Genomic DNA, 22,030 nt, shown 5'->3' with positions numbered 1-22,030 from the left:
ATTTATGGACTCTACCAATTTTGTCCCCAACTAAACCACTATCTTTTAATGCTAGATGCTCCTTGACTTAAAGGTATAAAAACGTTGACGTCCGCAAACACCTAACATCCCCATTTTAATTAAACACGTTAAGAAATAGTCCGATGGACAACAAGAATTGTAAAAAACATCAAGTTACAGAAATAGTCATAATCGTAGATAAATATGTCTGCTTCGATGAATCGTATCATTTCCTTGTACAGACGTGGTTTTACTACATGATTACACGTATAGCTTGATGATTAAGATATACAAACGTACATTGTGAAACTTTGATAATTACCTTTTTACCTAGTTTTGTATATCTTCTTCTTTTTTGTGCTGAGTCGTGTTTAGACCAACAAAATCAAGGGATAAGGTACCTACACCGCTTATGCGATAGGTACATACCTACAGTACTACCTACAGTAATATGTACGAATTCGGTGATAAATCATTTTTTTATACTTAGGTACTTAGGTACCTACTGATACAAATTATCCAGAGATTGTGAAACAGGCCGTTAAGCCTTGTTTGACATAAGCAGCATACCTATTTCGCTGAAATGTGTCATTCTTAAACATCTACGTGGCTTATTTCTGATGCTATAGCTTTCATGTTATTGCATCAGACAGTAATAAGTGGACTTTCGCGGTTATCCTGTGTTGATAATTGCTCAAAATCTTCTTCGAAACTCGTGAATCATAGTTTAGCATCAGAATGTTGCTTCCACTATGAGTCTACTCGTATGGCCAATTAACCAGTTCGTAAAAATTTGGACTTAACACCCGTAGAAAATTTTCTGGTCCATGCAAAGTATATTGTACCTAACTAGGACCTATATTTTCTTTTCTATTCTTTTGGATACACACATTGCCATAATACTATTTAGGTAGGTACCTATTATTGTAATACTTGTAAGTTGTACAAAGGTAGAGCCTCGGTAAAGTCAATAAAAGAAGAAAAAATATTGATACTTCGTCATCGACGTATTTTTGTGACTAAGAATTCAATATTTCTTAAAGTCCCCATGACTCAGTGCGGGAGTGGTTTTCAAATACCGTAATTAAAGCCTACACAAAAATTTGATATTCCATGTAAAGTTAATAACAAACAATGTTTGTAATCACCGGTTAAAAGAGATTATGAGAATTTTGGCGTCGTTTTATCGCAATTAGCCGACTGTATCTGCCGTCGAACTGATAAGTCGAAGGAATACTCGATAAACATACTCACGCACATTAGTAATGCTAAGTAATAATAGATTGTAAACGTGTACAAATATTTAGGACTAACTGGAAACTCTATAGAAGTTGTACCTACCTACATTTGACAAACTTTTTTAAATCTTTCGTGCTCATTACCGCATACGATTTAGTGATAATAACCTACTTGCGTAGATTTTCACCCATCAATTCATGGAGTCGATAAAATACAAACTTTGTGGAATATCTCAAAACATTTTAAATTAACAAATACCTATATAAAACTGGTTTTCATATAATTATGTTCAAAATAAAGTAACTACCTAGGTATCTATTTATTACTTGCGACTCGCGGTGATATTTCAGTTATTAACCAGTTAAAATCAGTCTACTTTTATTTGTTAATTAGTCACCTATATTCAATTTGATTACCTGCATCTAATACTTATTTCCATGTAATAGGTAGGTACCTACCTATATATAAAATAGATTAAAAACATCTAAACTGCTTATTGATGATGAATGGAAAGATCTGAACCGAAACTACAGTATTTTGTGATACCTACATTATTAGCACACAAGAGTAAATCGGCACCACTGCCGCTACGTTAGGTAGGTAGGTATTAAAATATAAATAATGTAAAATAACTAATTAATTGGATAATTAATTATATTGTGAATTAATTACTGATATTGTTATGCGATTTGTTCTATGTATAGTAATTACCTCGATAGAATCCTGATTAGTTTTCCTCTACTGCCTGTTGCAATATGTAGATAGAAGTATAAAATTAATTAGTTTATTACATTCTTCCTTCATCACCAGACCAATTATTTATAGATACTAGATCTATGTAAATGTGGGAATCTTAGTTGTATTCTGTAATGATAAGAAATAGAGTGGCCTTGAATCTATTCCTAAGTGTATGTGTGGCTAGTTGGAGACTTAGCACACTTATGAAGTTTTCATCACGATATTGCCCATCAACCTCACATCAAGAGCCAATTTTTGCAAATAAGCAAATAACTTTGAGAAGCGAGTACCGATGTCTCGGTTGAGATTGGTTGAAAACTAGACCTTTGCGTGCCCAGGCAAATGCTCTATAATTCTCGTGTCTTCCATAATGACGTCATTTTGTAGGTTTTTTTTACAAGGATCTCATTCCGTAATGAGAGAAAAAAAAAGGCCTTGAGTACAGGCACGCAAGTTTGCATCACGATGTTTTCCTTCACATTTGGAACAAGTGATGTGTTGCCTCGGGTACGAACCCTCGACTACTTGCGTGGAAGGCGCAACTTAAACCACTCGGCTATCACCATTTTGGAGGCGTCTCAGATAAATCTGACTTCTTTAAATTTTGTTCTATAACAGGCAGCAAATGAAAAATGTACGCGATTTCTATAGTTATGTTTGTTCGAGTGTCCAGCAATCGACCATTGCTTACGTGACAGATAAGTGAACCATATCCTACTCATATCTTGAACAGATTATACCGTAATCAACCGCGATTATATGGTTCATTTAAGTTATTTAATACTTTTACTGTGCTGTTATAATCTGCTCATTTAGTTTAGTGCATATTATGTAACGTGAGGCAATATTTATGCAACGATTTGCATATGAAATAAAGGTTCCTTATCGCACCCGAGATTAGAGGTATAACCGATACCTATCTTAATATTCCATCAAATAGACCATAATATTATTTTGTTCCCAAAGGGAGTGATACTGTTCTACCGGTGGAAGCTGGAGCTTTTCGTAAAGGGGGGAGTAGGGGTGCTGGAACATTTTCTTCGGGGTAGTAGTCAGTAGAATATTTGGAACCTATGATTAAGGTTTATGATTGTCGACCACCAACGAACAGTATTTGGCTATAGCGAAGCGTTTCCCGATGGACATTCAACATTATTTTTAAAATAAGTATCTTTTAATTCGTAAACTTCGTGCAGCATTTTTGAAATACGAGTATTCATATAATTTTTAATCGTTTCAAAAACGCTGAAATCGTGTAAAGAAACTACAAGAAAGTCAGTCATCAAACATCCGTAAACCACATTTTTCTGTTCCATTTAAGAACCATGGTTGAGATCGAAAAAAAAATACTTCCATAAACTACAATTAGCTTTATTCGTAATACTTATAGATAGGTACATATATTTCTACAAATAAATCACAGATGTACAGTTATTTATTAGGCAACCAGTTGGCGTCTTCATTGGGGTCGATGCCGGCGGCTGCTTGCATTTTGTCGAACGGCAACATCATCGGATCTGTCGGCGGCATTTGTACCGTAGCCGCTAGTACTGGTGTTTTTCTTCCTATAACAAGATAAATAAATAAATAAATCTATTAATTATATTGATATGACCTCTTCGATAGCTGTGGATTTTATTTTGCATCAAATGTATATAGAATAATGTATATAGAATTTAAAGTAAAAGTAATATGAGGAGATATCCTCTTATTTATAATTATGAATATAGTAACTTTTAAGTTTAATATCTCACAACTCGGCAAAGGCCACTGTGCCAAAACGTCAGGACAAATAAACTTAATTATGGTTATTATTACTTGTTAATACCATATTAATATTAATGCTTAAGCATACCTTCTTTAAGCAGTAATATTTTGACAAGCGCACGTTCCCCACCGTGGCCGGTGACAGGTCGGAACAGAACGTCTGGGCTGATGTTGTCTTCGAACACTTCCTCCACTTTTGTTGGGAATTTCAGCTTACCGCCCGGAGACAGGAGAGGTACCTGGATAAATAAGATCGTTTTATAAGTTACTTAAATAGAACTTAAATACAACTAAGCGGCCACCCATTTTTTGAATATCCGATCTAAAGTTGTTCAACGGTTGACCCGTGAAAGAGTAACAAACAGACTTTCGCATCTTTAATGTTAATATAGAAGTGTAGATACATATAGTCCATTGAAATGTTACAATTTGAGGGCCGAATATTGCATTTATTAGAGGACGCAATTTTATTATTGGAACGTGTAGGGGGGGTCAATAGAAGCTTAACTTGAAGTTTGTGGGGTCGCCACTCTTGTCCCCCGGCCGCCATCTTGGAAAAGGGGGTGGAAACACTATTTCGCTATATCTCGGAAACTATGCGTCTTACAATAAAATTGTAAATTGATAAAACTCATAAACGAAGATGATATTGTCAATATCTTAATGACTATGTGTTATATTGAATTTCTTTTCTATGAGTAACTCTGATTGTAACTCTTTGGTAAGTATTTAAATAAAAACATCAATCTTGACCGTATCTTTAGTAAAAGCTTTTTACTTATACAATAATTCTAGATCGCAATAGATAAAACCATCTGGTATTAATTCATAATTTATAATATTATCTTATCGATAAGGTTGTAATTCGCGCACGTGGCAGAAATTATTGAGTTGTACGCAATATTTTCGCCACTAAAAATCAGTCCCATGTCATAGGGGGCAAGACTATTACAAGGCAAGACACCAAGTTTTGGCATTCTCTTAAAAACTTTAGCAGAGAATGGAAACAATGAACTCGACACTTCGTAATCAACAGTCGCATAGACTATCAAGGGCACGTAAAATGTCGGTCCCAGTTGTTATCGATTAAGATAGCAGTCGTTAAACCATGTCAAAGGCCTTCGGGCGGCTTGAACAACTTTGACACTAGGTTGACCACTAACCATTCGATAGATAGATAAACTACCGCTCGGCGCTCGGTGGCTCGCTCGGGTTCGAACCTGCGACCACTTGCGTGGGAGGTGTCAACTTATACCACTCGGCTATCACTGCTCCAGTTTTGCTGTTTTAGTATATTCTTGTAAATACTTACTTTGATATAAGGATTGGATACTTTGTAGTTGATGGTGTGGACGTGAAACAGTATGGAGAGACCGATGACTGCTTTATCTTTAGACTTGTTCTCGATTATGAGCGTCACGCGAAACACAGGGCCTAGACCTTCCACCTGAAATTAAAATTAGACTTTATGTAAAAGTGGCTTAGTTAACAACTGCCGCGCGGATTGATCTCGTGAGGTTACGCTACACTCGCCGAGGTTGTTCTGTGGATGGGTGACCAACAGAAAAACAGTTTCAACCGTAACTTCTCATACAACAATAACTAAAAGGTATCAATGCTTTTGTCATTATAATTTAGCTTTGACACCATCAACAATTTCTACAAGATGCTTCTATTTTCTCCAGTATAACAAAGCCTTAATAAGTTAAACATGGTATGTTACCTCAGCAGTAAGTCTCATAGACTCCATAGGCCCAGTTCCTACTGAGTTATCAGAGTTGACGTGAGCCTCGACCAGCGTGCGCGCCGCTAACAAGCGGAGACGGTTCAACTCGTGCTGGAATGTCTCGTGCATTGCTGGAACAAACACGTACAAATATTTTATTGTATCTAGAAAACAGCCGTCTCAGTATTCGTAGGAAATAATGTTTTTGAACATGCTATTTTCTACAGTTGGTATTATCGACTAGCGACTTTTGACATTGAAGAAAATAGTTTTTGTGAAATACGCTAGAGGCGCTGATGAATATTACAAAAATTTCAAAAATCTATACTAATATTATAAAGCTGAAGAGTTTGTTTGTTTGTTTGTTTGTTTGTTTGAACGCGCTAATCTCAGGAACTACGGGTCCGATTTGAAAAATTCTTTCAGTGTTAGATAGCCCATTTTTCGAGGAAGGCTAAGGCTATATAACATCACGCTAAGATTATTAGGAGCAGAGTAGCAACGAAAAATGTTACAAAAACGGGGAAAATTTTGACCCATTCTCTTAAGTGACGCAAGCGAAATTGCGCGGGTCAGCTAGTTATGGATAATAGTAGGAAATCGCACCACAGTATTTGAGATATTTACAATACAGATGTTTAATTGTTGTAGAAAGCTTAAATTTCTCCAACTACCCGCAAATATTTGTAATAAAAACTAACCGACAGCATTCTCCCTCTCCCGTACAGATTGTTCTAGGAACAGCTTGGACTTCTTAGGAATGAGCCAGGGTCGTTGCGCGGGGCCTCCCGCCGGTGACAGCTCCACACCCGCCGCGCCCGCACTGAACTCTGCTGTACGCTTGAGTATCTTCAACATGAGGGAACCACCTGGAAGTACCAGAATTAATTACATTTCAACTAGTTATAATGTTAAATCATATTGTTGGGTAGAAGTCTCCTCTATAAATGAAAGGACTTCGCTTTGGTCCATCATAAGTATGTATGAAATTGAACGAAAACGGTGTTACTGACCTCCAGTTACAATAATAAGTACGTGCTCCTCTTGTCCTAATTGACCGAACTTCATTACTGATACCACATCTGAAATTCAAATACAACTAAGTATATTAATATTTCAGTATCTCATTTAAACCAAAAACAAAAAAACCTTCGCTTCTATTGTAGTTACACTGTGTACCATACGATTCCTATATTGTTAACGACGGACTCTGATGTAAACTAATATAAGGGTAGCCTCGTACCTCTCACAAATATAGTGTCTCTCCTCGCCTTGTTGTCGTAGAGGTGCACGTGGCCGGAGGCGAGCGCCACGCCCGTCAGCGTCACGCCCAGGTGCAGCACCGGCACCAGAGTCATCGCTACGGGACGATGTTCTAGCGTTATACACCATAGCTTCTTACCCTGCAGGCAACACGTTAAAATTGGAGTTAAAAATATCTTCCAGCAAAGTGATATCCTAGTATTATAAGCATGCGCCTTACACGCAAGTGGTCGACAGTTCTTACCTGCGGCACCACACACTAATAAGGATTCAAAGTAGGAAAAGTAGGAATTCTAGGAAATGTTCCAACGGTAAAGGAAAGCAACGTGATGCAATCTTCAATGCCTGAGAGTTCTTCACAGTTCTTGAAGGTATTCAAAGTCTCCACACGCACTTGGCCAGCGTGGTGGACTTAAGGCCTAACCCCTCTCTCATTAGTAGTACTAACTAGTAATAAGAAGTGTAAGAAGTAATAACTTTAAGCTGCAGATATAAAATGTTTACCTTCTTACTATAACAAGCCATGGTGTTATCAGTGCATATGACCATGACGCTGTTGTCAGCTGTCACCACCTCGATCGCGATGATGTGCTCATCTGTGTTGAACAAGATGCGACCCTCGTTCCAGTCGCGTTTTACCACGCATACTGACTTTTCTCTGAAAATTACCACAAACATATTAAGGTTTAAGGTAAATAAATATACTACAGCCATACTAATTCGAATCTACCGATTAAAAGAAAATACGGCAAAAAACTGGCAATTAGTGGTTTCATCACTTATGAGCTCTGTTTTGTCTTGTATTTTTCGTAAGTTTACCAAGCGCCTTGCAGACAGATTATAAATTATTCAACACATAACCATAATATGTAGTGAATGTAGTAGTTAAGATTTATAATAAACCTTTTTATTAAGAACTTAGACAAACAAAGCCGCAAGGATTTGATAGCAATTTTAATCATTTAATTTAGTGTGGTGTGTGTGCGTAAACTCAATGAAAATATTTCTGTGCTTAAAGTGCCTTGCAAAAAACTACAAGCAATAACACACATCCACACCTTGTAGCTACGGTTATTCTGTAATCCACGTTATACAGACCAGTTGTTATCATTTGGTAAGGCGTTTTCTTCACTGCACATATTTTTGTCTGAAGAAATTAATTCACATACAATGAACATGCTCCCACAAAAGAGTAAAAACAGTCTTTCTGTGGTATAAAATAACGGCAAACATATTTCTTTTATGCACTGAAGTTTATCAAAAGTCATAATCAGTCAAATGGTCATAAAATAGTACACTAACCTGAGCCAAAGGTGTAAAAGTCTGTGGATCTAAGATCATTACATCTCCATCCTCCGTAGCCACAACTAAGCAGCTAACAGAATACCGTTCAACTGAGTATAATTTCAATGTACCGATGCACACAATCTCTGCGTTCCTCTTACTAGGTAGTTCCGGATTATTCTCTACATACTCTAGCTGTTGTTCAGGAGTTAATGTGAGTAGGTGCTGCGATTGGGCTGTTAGAACTTTGTGCGGTATGGACCGTAAGCTGTCTGTCAATGGTTTTATAGATTCTAAACTGTGGTATGCTGGGTTTGTAAGCTGAAAGTATAAGAATAAAGTATTAGATCACATCTTCAGTCTTAATAGTTCATTATAATAAGAATCTTAATTTAAAAAATCTACTAAGTAACTTATGAAAACAATGTTTTGTAGATAGCTTCTCAGCTGTTAAGAAACAATTTAATATGTTAGAACAGCATTTAGAAAAGGAGAGCTACCTCATAAAAGAACTGAAAAAATTATATTATAACATATAATCATTCTCTATTTAAAAACTAGGAATGATCTAGCATTATGTTCAAATGCAAAGTAATGGTCATCTTACCTGCTTCCAAACCTCTATTTCACACATACTAAGCTCAGTAGAAGGAAGATAGTACTTGTAAAATAACTTTAGGTTCCTGTACATATACACACAGGAGCTGTAGGCCACTGCTATGATAGGAACAGAGCGAGGAACAGTCTCACTGATGTAGAAGCCAACCACACCTAGAGGATAATCCGGCAAGACTGTGTCTGATATCTGCATGGCACCTTTAAAAACCTGTAAAATATAAATTTAAAGCAATGAGAGACACAAGCGTGAACCGATTTCAGTCTATAAGTTCGTCTAGTTTTGTTAGTAAGTAGGTACAATCCCAGCACTTTGATAAGCGTATCTGAACTGTAAACTTACCTTGAGTTTAGGGCCTTCTTCACCACGACCAAGATCGCCAATAAGAAGTTTAATTTCATTATCGTTGTGCAAATCGACAAGAGCCAAATTTGGCGGCAAAGTATTAAGATCTATATCATCTGTGCCAACTTCCACATCTAACCAACGAGTCATGCTTCCCATGATTATTGACTTTTTGACTTATTTTCTAGTTATAATATAAATAAGATAGATAATGTTTATTGCGGCGTTTTATTTACATTTGTGTCGCCATGACAACAACTTTCAAACTGTCAAAACTTTCTGACATTATAATGAACGTTTACAAAAACCGTAAAAAAGTTGTTCTTTTAGATATCTTAATTTCAGATTAAGTCCCCCTTTACATTTGATTTAATTTCTCTAGTAGTGCTATATACGTATTTACTAAAATATCTTTAAAATATCAAGTAAGGATATGGATTTTTTTTATTAAAACACATCTTGGTCACTCCGATGTGATGAAAGCGACTCTTGTAAACACAAACGAACGTTCGAAATGAAGATTCTAAAAACAATAATAAGATTTTAATTTGAACTTTTCTTTACTTTGCAAGCTTTTATTTACTTAATTCTCAGGTAAATGTTGTTTTCATCCATCAAATAAAATTATACCATTTTACAGACATTCATCATCATCACAGTGGGAGTTAATATGAGCATTTTGATCACGTTTTATTCTTATTAAAAGGTTTTAAATTTCCCTGGTTGACGTATGTTTTAATTGCTAAAGACACAAAGTTTCATTCCAATAACTTACAAAGTACAACTGTCTGTAATTTTACCTTTTATATGGTGATTTTGTTAACAAATACACTTTTCCTATTGTTACCCAAGTGAATAAATTTGTTAAAAATAAAAGTTTCGTTGGATTTCTTTGCTGTTGCTCCGTTTCAAGGTAAGTGCGATTCGAAAACTTTTAAACAATGTGTTATTGTTTTCTTTCTTGCCGCATAGTTATGTTTACTGCCAGTATTATTTTATACTTACTTCTGTTTTCATTGTTCAACAGCCTAAAAGAAATAAGATAATAATAACTTTATTTACAATAATTGTATTTATTAAATAATACGCAAGGCAAGGCTTTAATTTTAACAGTTTTATACCATTGTTCATTCTCATAGTTAACCAAAACAGTAAATATTTTAGACAAATTATAGCACTTCCATGAACATACCAGAAACAAAAAAAACTGTTTAAATTTTTTAACAGATCTATGTTTTGATAAACAAAACCTTGATATGTATCCTGTTTTGTATTGGTTTAATCAGTTTTAATTACATAATTATATGTTCTCATAATTACAACCATAATTATTTTGATAATCATAGCAAGAATATTTTTGTGTTAGAAAAAATACCAAAGGTATGGAATTTTATTTTCATACACTAAAACAGTTGGCCAGTATATTCATCAGAGAAGTGTTTAAATTAAGAAACTGATATCAGATATCTATTAAATATAGCTGGCTGGCAACTACTGTGTAGCTATAGAAAATAAAAAAAATGAAAAAAAATCCTGCCTATAAAAAATGCATATTACACTATGACTGTTGTTTTATAAACCTCAAGAACAACATATTATTATACAACCAGCTTTCAGAAGATTGCTTTTTAGTTATTGATTCTGACAAAGTGTAAATAATAAGTCTAGAACATTAATGTTAAAGGTAATTATTTGTAATGCAGGCATATGTAGGAAATGTTATCAGTAATCTGTAATGATTACACCTTTTGTTATGTATTGTTAGGTTTTCCCCTATATTTATTTGTGATATCATATTACTATTACATAACACATCTGTACTTACTAGAAGTAAATAGTGGAACTTTTGTAATCAAATGTGTGTCATGGACATTGTTTAATGGAAGGAAATTGTAATGGACATATGGATTGAGTTAAATTAATAACACACATATTATTTCTATTTTTGTTCAAATTTATGTTTGTAACTAACTCTAGCAAATTTCAAAGGGTATATTTCCAGTAGCCCCCTATAAGAGGGTTCCAGTTCATCCCAATAACAACTGTGTACCTACCACTTTTACATGTGATTTGGGTGAAGTCTGAAAATTCCTTCCCTCCTCTTTCTAAAACAAAACCCTTGATCAGTTTCTGGATATTGATGCTATTACAGGATAATCTCCAATGAATCTTCATTTTTTCTCGCGCGTTTGCGTACGCGCATTTACCAGCGTTGATGCCAATGTAATTTTTGTTCGATATTAAACATTGAAATGCAACTAGGACGCGTTTACCTCATAAAATGGACCTAAAAACCTGTACGAGTAGTTACCTTTTAACAATGTTATTCTGCGTAGCAATCAGAGAAATTCCTCGATGAGTCATCGCGCGGTGAGCGGAAAATCATTTCTAGGTTCGACGCGAGTGGTTCAGCAACTTTATTCATGTTTTATTTGGCCTTTCTGTCTGGACGCGGTAGTCTGACTCACCAACCTGTTTCACTATCCAGTTGCTCTACCTATTTTTTCAATAATTAAACTCATAATTCGCATACTCTCCTTGAATTTACGACACACAATGTTGTTAGTAATAAACGAGTTCTAATGTTAATAGGTACGCACAGGTTTTGCTGTGATTCTACTAACAAAAAATAAGAAAATAAACCTAGGAGAGGCCTATCAAACTTCGTGACCAAGATATGGAAATCATTTTTGTTTAAAATGATGTTTCTAATAGGAAGAAGCTATTAAAAGTTTTGAGGGCTCTAAGCTCTTACTACCTACCTAACTATGTGTACAGTGCCTAATGTAATCAAATTGGGTATCATTAAAAATCTAGGCTCTAATAAGTCAAGTACAACAATGACCACAATAAAGTCGTCGACCCCAAGGACCTTGCGCTCCGTCGTATTTGGACGAACAGTCTTTTACTTCCTACGCACGTGGACCCATGCCGTTTATGGCAGTGGATTTATACATGATAGACAAGTAATTGATGTCGGAATAACACAGTAGTCAAGTTAAACTTTACTAAAAATACCTATTCCAGAGCCGAGAATTTCTAAAATCTTGAACAAAATAAAATACGAAAGAAATCAGCCGTGCCTAAGTCTAGGTTTACTACGGTCCTTTTTGTCGGCATTTTAAAGAAAATAAGCTTCACGCATTTTATCAATGCAATGTTTAATTTGGTGTTTGTAGACATAAACTTAATTACCGTAGAATGCCGTAGATGTCTACGAAATTACAGGTTTTTATTGTATAATCATCGTAAGAATTGTTTCTTTGATACTCTTATGTCTATAAACAGACAGCAATAGCGCGATTCTGTACAATCGGTACTGTCGAGTATCGAAATTTTGACATTTAGAATGTACTGCCGAAATATTTCCTACGACTCCCGTCAGAGGCGGTGATCAGAAAATTTCTCGATGGCAGGTCGGTTGTCGGTAGTCGATAGTAGTAGAGAATCGAGCTACAGATCTTTCACATTACTTTTATTTCGCGTTAGTTCATATCCGCACTATTCCACACTGACCATCTTAACTATTTCATCACACCAGAGATGAAATCTATTGCTCTAAATTACCACATGAGTAAACCACTATCAAGTCTCATAGCGCGGGGGCTGATCAAGGAGACAGACGAAACGAAAGCGGCCTCATTGTCACCATTGTGAAACATTCGACCTTACCACACTTTATAAACCTATTACAAACTGTTGATAATTATTATGATAAAGTTACATCTAAAACTAGCCTTTGTAACCTGTCTGCAGTTTACGTGACATTCGATTACATAAAAGAACGTTTGATTAAATAATGCTTATAGTCCCAAACGTGTCCAATGAGTTGCAAATGAATTTGTTCCGAAGCGAATTAATTTTATTTGATATGGGTAAGAGTTGTTTGGCTGGAAAAATGTGTGTGTCAAAGGGCATTGTTGGTTTTAAAATTGATATCTATTGTTACAAGATGCGGTATTCTTTACGAACAAAACTTGAGCACTCGAGCTCGAAATGTTTCAGTTCTGATCGGATTAATAATGAAAAGACGTAAATAATAATATATCTTGAAACCTGCATTGCATGTGCGTTTACTTTTTACATATGTGCCAACAACATTCCTCGTGCAACACGTGATAATCACGCCTAATAAATTCACAATACTTCACACTCTGCTTGTTCCAATTAAACAAATGAAAATGTCAATATTTGTTTAAGTATGAAGTAATAAATTCCTCTTTTATTATAACCGTGGTGACCTTCGTGGCCTGACTTGTCACCCGCGAAATTGCGATTTCATAGACCTTAATTACATTACGTTTTTAGGTTTTAAGATTTAGTGATTAACACAGTTTTTTTGTGAAGATTTGAACTTTAAAATCTAATTCAGAACTTAAGTAACTTGGATGTAATAGGTGGTGATCTTATTGTCATAATATTAATTGCTATATAGTCATTGTAACAACTTTATAAATTACATCTTATTGCTTCATACTATTATCTTCATTTCATGATGTCCTTTGTGATAAAATATATGATAAGGCAGATATTTTATCGAAAACGTTATTCAGCAATCTGTAATCAGAATAAAATACAAATCTCATTAATTTACTGGAAAGATCACTGTCAGACTGTAATGTAGAGAAGTACTTGTATTTTAAAAACCTATTAGCCAATGTCGTAAAGTGGTACAGTATGTATGTACCTATTTTTACTGGTCATCATTATGTCAGTAAGTCACGGGGCATTCCTGATTCGTTATGGTCGTTTTATCACAATCTCTTTAGTAATGGTTTAGTACAGATAGGTATTAGGAATAAATGAAGATGTGAACGTATGCATGCCAGTGGTGCCTTGATATACATAAACTAAACCACGCCTTTTTCTTATAGGAGTAGACAGAGACCAGAGAATCCACTTGTTACGATCCTTACAAACTTGCCTTGCTTCATTCACATCCGCACGCCTTACCATACCAGTCAGTATTATAGCAGCAAAACGTTCGCAAACCTATAATTTTGATCATGACGAGTGTATTACTATAAGGTTTGCTCCACAAAGATCTACTGTTACTATTAAGAATCTATCATTAAAAGCATCTACGTATTCCATAAAAATATTTCCACGGCGTTATTTTGTAATTAAGGTAACTGTTGATACGTTCCATTTTACGATACGATTAATCGATCACCGTTGTAGAAAATTCAAGATGGATGGATAAATCGAAGACGCGTAGGAAATGGCGCGCAAAAGGAAATATTCTTATGTTCTGTATGAGGCAAAGGAAATTAACGTTCATCCTACACTAATGTTGCTAGGATGTGGACATATCCGCTAACCATTTACTATAACGGAATTCATTATTTTAAAATTATATGTAAGTATGTATTGAAAATTACTTTTGTAAAAAATATTGCGAAAGTTTGTTTTGCTCTATAAAATGTGAGATTTAGGACGCACTTGCTAACTAAATCCGTACTAATTTGATAATCAGACGGATGCAAGTGTGACTAACACACGACCAGATAAGATTATACGTATTCATAATAATATTAATAGTATACAAAAATACTGTTTCAGTCTTGTAGCCTTTATTATGAAGTATTATGAATTTTAGAAAAAAATATCGTAGGTATACTTCTCATCTAAATGTTACTGTCAATTTGATTCACTCTGCATGAGATGTGCTTTCGTATTTTGTCCCCTTTTTTCTTTAAACATTAGAACGTTTTTGTACAAGTCACAGCCACAATAGTTCGGCAGGTGTATATTTTCAGTAAACCTTGTTCTCTTTGAGGGTAATTCAGCAAAAACGGTACTTATTCACGCATGACCGACAGTGACAATGAACTTCGGAAAGATTGCTCATTATTATCTGTGTCGCCTTTTGTTTCGGGCTATCTTTGTTGAGCTGAAACCTTCGTGGCATTACCCTCTGAAATTAAAAAAAAATAGAAAAGAACCATAGACGACTATAGATTATGACTTCGGTGACGACACGGTTGCTAATTTCTTTTTTTTTTGTTAATACACTGTTATTGGCGGAATTCAGCAGAAAGCAAGGATTGCCACCAAAAAAAAACAATAAAAACTAAAGGGTATTATTATTGTAGTTGCTTTTTGGTAGAGTCATCTATGAATAGCTAATTGTTAGCGCAAAATATCTTTCCAAAAAATGATTGCTAGCTTGGATAAACTCAAGTCAAGCAATTTTCTTTGTAATTAGATCAATTATCACTGCCAATTGAATGATAGCGAACACGTATGAAAACAATCCTTGGCCTATTAATTATTTGATCGTACATTGAGATTTGTTATCATGGCTCTTCCGGTGCCCGCAAGGAAATGGAAATATACACTTATGGTAGAAAATGTACAACAAAGTGACGTCACTAGCCCCCACTCCGTAACTTTAATGCTTTTAAATCAAGCCACTTAATATCATTCTTTGATGAAAGAAATTCGTGTATGATATTTTTTTTATAATCTACCAGACGAACAAAAATAAATAAAATAGTCGTCATCCCTATTTAAGTATCTGTATTACCATCAATCATCGTCAATCGTTGTGAGATGAGCTTCAATTCATTGCAGTCATGATAATGCTATTACTACGAACATTAGATGTCACGCAGTCTTATGATTTGCACTCAATAACGATAGTTGCAATATCCGTAACTTTCTCACATTAGTTTACTTTAAACGTGATTTGATATATCATTATACCACTTTTCTAATGGTAACTTATCTGTGACTTTTCAGATAGATGATGTTAGTCTTTAACACACGGATGTCTAGCGATACCTAAGTAGGTACGTTTCTTCAATCACATTTTTCCTGAAAATTGCAACAAAAATAAATGTATTTGCACCTAAAAATAAGATGTGTAAGAAAGTAAAAATATGGTGAAGGATGATGTTTATGACAAAGAACGAAATAATTAGACAGGCGACAAAATGAATAATATTGTACAAACTTTGTAAATCATAAGAAGGTGATGAGCTGTTCCCAGAACGATGACTGTTTGTCTCTTATAAACACTTTGACATGAAATAAAATCCGGCCAAGTACGAGTCGGACTCGCGCACGTAGGGTATCAGAAAAATACGAAAAAAACATGTTTATTGTATGGGGACCCCCCTTATTTCTTTGTTGTTATTGTGGCAACGGAAATACAACATTTGTGAAAATTTCAGTTTTCTAGCTATCACGGTTTATGAGATACAGCCTGGAGACAGACAGGCTGACAGCGGAGGCTTAGTAATAGAGTCCCGTTTTACCCTTTGGGTACGGAACCATAAAAAATAGCTTCATATAAGTTACTCTTAAATTAAAGAATATAAACACCTCTAGGCTATTACAAGAAGCAAAGTAGCAAATAGAACTTGAAAACGCAGCACGCTTTCATGTCTAGTCGTTATCTGATGCATGTACTTAATATCCTGTTGCATTGATCATTACTTATTTATGTACAATCAGTGTGATTAAAATACTTTATTTGTTGTGCTATGTTGATTTAAAAGAGACTTCTAGAGCACTAAGTCCCGCGCATTTCTTTTGACTTTAGGAGCAGTTTATTAACTACGTATACCTACCCCTACCCCCTGTTCACCCTATTTATTAATTATGTGGGGTTTTAGACCCTCCCACTACCTGAGAGAATTTTATGCTCTAAAAACCATCAGAAGTTACAGTACCTGTTCAATTAACAAAATAGTTGTGATATTTGGTACCTAATATTTCCAAAATGCTGCTTCATGGTAAAGTTAATTTCCATCTTTACATCAAATCGTGATGCGTGTGTTTAAAGGTAAGAGAAAAACACATTGTATCACGCAACTTGTCAGTAACGGTACCAGGCAGTGTGGGTGGTGTCAAGGACAATCCTTAACCCGACATAACTGTTATAACTCCTTAAATATAAGCTTTAGCAAACAACGCGTAAATACGTCATCATGTTATTTAATTGCATCTAATAACCTACGAAAACAGAAGATAGTCGAGTTATTGTGCGATCCACAAATAATTGTTGCGCGTCTTGTTGTGCTTTGTGTCCGTTGTTTGTATGTTTGTAAGTCCCCGCGACACAAGAGCAATTCTTAGTGCGGGAGTTGTCTAAAAAATAAAAAAATATCTAAATATCCTACAAAGTGTGAAAATGTCCTTTGTTTTTTTTAGAAAGTCAGTAGTTCTCTGGACTCTGCCTACCCCTATGGGAAGAAGTCGTAATTTTATATATGAATGTATGTTTGTAATGTCAGTAGATTCAGTAGCATGTACTCGTAGCTTTGACATCTGCGCTGTGCGATTACGACAAACGATAATAACTTAAAAAACTTCCATTATGTATTTTCCTATAATTTGAGAAAATAAAAAGCCGTCATATTAATATTTATTGTTTATATTACTAATTGATGGCTGTGTCTACAGAATTATCAAACATTTCAAATATCTACGTAACCAATAAGTGCAAGCGACTTTCTCCGAAAACACCTTCAAAATCATTTACTTATATTTGCAATAGACATTCTTTCTTCAATAGTTTATAATGCCGATCGTTATTGCTATCAAATACAATTAAATACTATTAACTTCCCTTTGATTTGCATATTTACTGTTGAGTACTTGCGATAGTTAGTCGAGTAATTCTCGTTGAGTTGTGTATAATTCTATATCTTCCGTTACTACGATTGATTGTATTATAAAACAGTAGTAATTGTTATTTGTCTACTTACGTAAGTAATGCTTGCAAATCTTAATGCTCTATGGTTCTGTTAATATCCAAAACTAAATTAATATTTTCATAGAACGTACTAACTAATAGGAACCTTACAACAACCCAAGAACCTGTTTCACCACCTGTTTCTATTAAGTAGCTTATCAGACGAAGATTTGACAGTTGCTTTCATACATTTACTGCAACATTGCTTTTAAAAAGGATAACTTAAGCTTTTGTGTCGCGGGGACTTTTACTAACGTAGGTACAAATAACGGATACAAGTACGACCAGACCCAAAGGAACTATTGGTGGATCGGATTGATTGTTCAATGTGGGAATCGAACCCACCACCCATTCGTCCAAGCCCCTGCAGGAGGTTTGCTTAGCATATAGGATACCATAAAGATACCTTTATAAATAGCAAATACTTTGTTTAAAGGTATCTATTCTTATTAAAAACATATCTACGTGTGTAGGACTCAAGGACTATACCAAGGATCAAACAAAATAATCATACAACAAGCATCAATTGTGTTATGAAATATTAACATCAAAGGGTCTAATCGGTTTGTTGATCGGCGCTTGTAATCGAGCATCAAATTGAGTGCGCCCGCCGGATGTCTGCGCAGACGCAGCACAATAAAACATAGAATGAATCAAATAAAACATTCACAATGAATAATGTAACATAAATCCTTTGATAAATATGTATGATGATAACAATACTGCATCAGAAGAAGAAAAAAGCCTACTTGTGAACATCTTTATGCACATAGATAACATTATAGTTTGAAGTAGAAAATGTAATATACATTTGAGTACTTGACTACCAGTCATATCAGCTCCTCTGTATGAAATGTCAAAAACACATTTTAGTACAGAAATATAGTCTAGTGACATCACAGTTTTGTATTTTCGTTGGTGTCAAATGAGTGCCTAATAAAATATTTCAGTCTGTAATAATTACAATTTTAACATTACTTACGAAAAAGTTAAAGTTAACCCAGTCAAGTACCCATTTCACATCAAAGTCCATTACATGTCTTTGTAGTTTACTTATTACGTTTATGTAAATAAGCACTAGCAAATTGAAAACTTTTGTCGTCTGCATCTGTAAAAGGCAAAAAACGCACCACAGTCACTGACGTAATTTAAAAAAAAATCAACTGCAACGGGTTTACTTTTTAAATTGTTATTTGTGCTCGGTTCACAGTATGGCGGCCTTGTGTGCAATTTACTTTATTGTCAACAAAAAATGGCTGCCCTTTTTCTTTGGCGTGGCTTCCTAATTTGCTGAATTAGCATTGTGCGTTTACAGCCAATGGCCTGGGTTAATGACACGATGCGCTTGCTTGTACACAATGATACTTTATTATGGTTTATTTGCTAATGCAAAAAGTAATCTTAGGACGTCAGTTATAAAACTTATTATTGAATGAACAATTACTTTATAGGCCTCAATTAATATTTCATCAATTGTTTCAAACGATACTGATGTTATGAAAGTAGTTATTGTTATCGATCTGTATATTAATTTGAGCGTAAATGCCGATACAAGTAAACTAAAGAATAATGGAACATTCCAGATTCTTTAGTTTTTTGTATCCTCAGTTTTAGTTTAATTTTTCAATATATTTTTTTATATTTAAATGACTACTAAATGCAGTGCAATATTATAAAATATACCTAATCTACACGAGTTTCATATAGGTACCTACCTACTGTTAATTCCATTTTATCATTCCAGCTTTTCTTCAGTCACCATTCTTGCAATTAAGTAGTAAGCGCATTAAGACCGCAGGCTCTACTTATTATATCAGCTATATGTACCCAACTACCCACACAGACTGGACGTAAGGCCAATCGAAACAAATATAAAAATACATACCTAGGTACCATATAAATCATGTAGACATTATAGAACTTGTGTGGACAAGTGCGAGAACGTTAGCTTAGTGTTTTGTTTCGACAAACGTGGCATTGAAGACAAGGAGACATTTGTGTATCTGCAAACATCCAATACTATGATCGTTACCTTGAACTCATAATTTAATGTTTGACCAACAAGATTTGAGTCCAAATGTTCAGCCTTCGAAGTCTCTTGGCCACTCTGTAGATATTTGCGCAGATTTTTCTGATTGCACATTTTAATTTGCTTTATCATTTCATTAAGTTTATTCAGAAAGGCGAGATTCCTTTGTTGTGATAATAAGCTCGGCTTTAGTTTGGCTATTCTTTAAAGTTCCGGTCGCTTAACACTATTCGTGAAGCCATTGGTATAAGACCCTGTAAAATGACTACCTCCGTGGTGCGGTGGCTTAGGTCGCAACGCCACTACCATTGCGTTTAAAGATCGTGGGTTCGATTCCCAAAAAAAGCTATCTCTACCCTTGAAACAAAATCCGGGATTGAGCACTGCGTTAGACCCACACGTTCTAAATTGTTCAACAAACTAATCGCAACTCCCATCAGATTCTCAAAAGATATAAACTTCAGTTTATTTCCATCACTACACCTATAAAAATTCTTATCACTAGAAGAATCTAACAATTTCATAGCGAAAGAGGTCGAATGTAAGAAATTTGTTAGTTAGGCACGTCCACAAACATATGGATCGAGACGTGCGCGTGCTCGCGAAAAACATTATAAGGTTATACACCCGTTGGCTGGTACTTGGCACGCCTGTTTGTATACCCACTGTGCCTCTATGCCTTGCCTGTAAACAAGTATAAACGGTGTTAAAATCCTCCCATTTACATTAAAATACATTGTGGACTATTATTTTTTTTTGAGCCTGTACTTTGAAAGTTTAGTTTCACTGTATTTCGAATTAAAATCTTTTGACGTGTGTTAAATGATCTTCTTCGATTGTATCAATCATTTCTTTGGTTATTATCTTCTCAATGTATTTTGTTTAAGAACCAATATTATTTCGATGTTGGAGCGTAATTATTGATTATACTTTCCGTTATTAAGTCTTATCACGATTAAAAATGCGCAGAAAAATAACAGAAAACCGATATCCCTAATCTGTTTGTTAGAAACGAACAAGGAAATCTTATTAGAATCAGTATTTCCGCTCTTTTTACATTTACTAAAATTCTTTTGATGAATGTGACAGCTGTCAAACACAAATAACCTCAAATAACGGTTGAAGTCTGATATAATCTTGAAGGAGGAGTCGGAACGTAATTTATGAAGCCACGCTTATCAAATCATTTGCAAATTTTATACCTAATCAACTACAGGTTAACCTAGACAGTTTTTGTTATGCAATGTAGAAAGTAAAGTAATTTAGTTATGTAAAGTATGTAAAAACAAAAAGAGTGATATTTAGATGATATAATAAGCCCTAGTCTTAAATTGAATTAAAGAAAGGTGTTGACTTTTATTGATTGATGGTGACAGGCTAGTTATCAGCTAATTACACGGGGATTAACGCGATACATTCGAATCGCGTAATAGATATTAAGTAAATAGTCACGCAACGAAAATGTTTTCAAGTTATTTTACTTTTCGTCTCGATTTAATTAAATGATAGTCAGTTGAAAATGTAATTCTTAAGGTGGAAATGGTGGAATTGGTTTCAATCACAAAAACATATTTCGTAAACTGATTTAAATAAAACAATCAGGTCCAGTCTTAGCCATTTTGTTTTTTCAAGATACTTTGGTGAGCTTTAAATTTTAACGCAAACTGAACGATTTGACAGATTTGTTCGACAAAAAAGTAATTTGGTTCGCTCCCCTTTCGCGTAATCGATTCTACGCAGACGGCATTATCGAGTGGCGTGATTTAGCGTAAAATTGCTAACAGCACTAACAGTACCGGCTTTCTTGATCTGTGATCTAGATGAACAATCGAACATCCAAGTAGAATAAGAGAAGATTTCCGAAACTGCTCCTAGTAGCTTGAAGATTTTTCTTAATAATAAGGTACTTGAGTAGCTTAGACATATTTCTGCAAATTTTTGCCTTTTCATAAACACGTTTTTCCTTGTAGAGTTCATTGACATTATGGTAAAACCTCGGTACAAAATATCTAATTGAACACAAGATGAACGCTTATTATTTTTACTATTCGTGACAGGCACGTAGAGTGAACTTACCATACATATGTATACGTTATTTAGCACAAGAAATAAATAAACTGGTAAGACAGTTCACGTAACGATTGGCACAATAATACTATAAGACGCTAAGCACAAATACTTTATACAGTATGCGCGGGACATCGCCCGTTACGATCATTGTCTTGCAAAATGTACAAACATTAGCTTTCGACTCCTGCGCAAGGACATTCGTATTTCAAATCAAACGCGTATTTGTCATTCGTCGCACGTCAGTCGAAC

At 34.9% G+C, this 22,030-nt stretch overlaps 2 protein-coding genes across 2 annotated transcripts in view; one reads left to right on the top strand and one right to left on the bottom strand.

Moving 5' to 3' along the window:
- Positions 1 to 3,327: 3,327 nt before the first annotated feature.
- BBS1 (Bardet-Biedl syndrome 1) lies at positions 3,328 to 9,218 on the bottom strand. Its single transcript, XM_076113929.1, has 12 exons — positions 8,976 to 9,218; positions 8,625 to 8,843; positions 8,036 to 8,338; positions 7,792 to 7,880; positions 7,238 to 7,391; positions 6,714 to 6,873; positions 6,484 to 6,552; positions 6,172 to 6,339; positions 5,468 to 5,601; positions 5,057 to 5,191; positions 3,833 to 3,983; positions 3,328 to 3,542 (listed from the first exon to the last, which is right to left on the bottom strand). The coding sequence occupies exons 1-12, from the start codon at positions 9,135 to 9,137 to the stop codon at positions 3,409 to 3,411; spliced, it is 1,878 nt and encodes a 625-aa protein (XP_075970044.1). The 5' UTR covers positions 9,138 to 9,218; the 3' UTR covers positions 3,328 to 3,408.
- A 516-nt stretch (positions 9,219 to 9,734) lies between these two features.
- The window catches only part of Exn (Ephexin), a 116,840-nt gene continuing 104,544 nt past the window's right edge, over positions 9,735 to 22,030 (top strand). Inside the window, exon 1 of the mRNA XM_076113044.1 lies at positions 9,735 to 9,891. The gene's annotated coding sequence lies outside the window, so the exon portion shown is untranslated. The remainder of the gene's footprint in view (positions 9,892 to 22,030) is intronic.

The sequence above is a fragment of the Anticarsia gemmatalis genome, chromosome 4, assembly GCF_050436995.1.
Source record: "Anticarsia gemmatalis isolate Benzon Research Colony breed Stoneville strain chromosome 4, ilAntGemm2 primary, whole genome shotgun sequence".
NCBI classification, from domain to species: Eukaryota; Metazoa; Arthropoda; class Insecta; order Lepidoptera; family Erebidae; genus Anticarsia; species Anticarsia gemmatalis.
The sequence above is the reverse complement of the archived record's forward strand: the minus strand, read 5'-3'. Positions and strand labels throughout refer to the sequence as shown.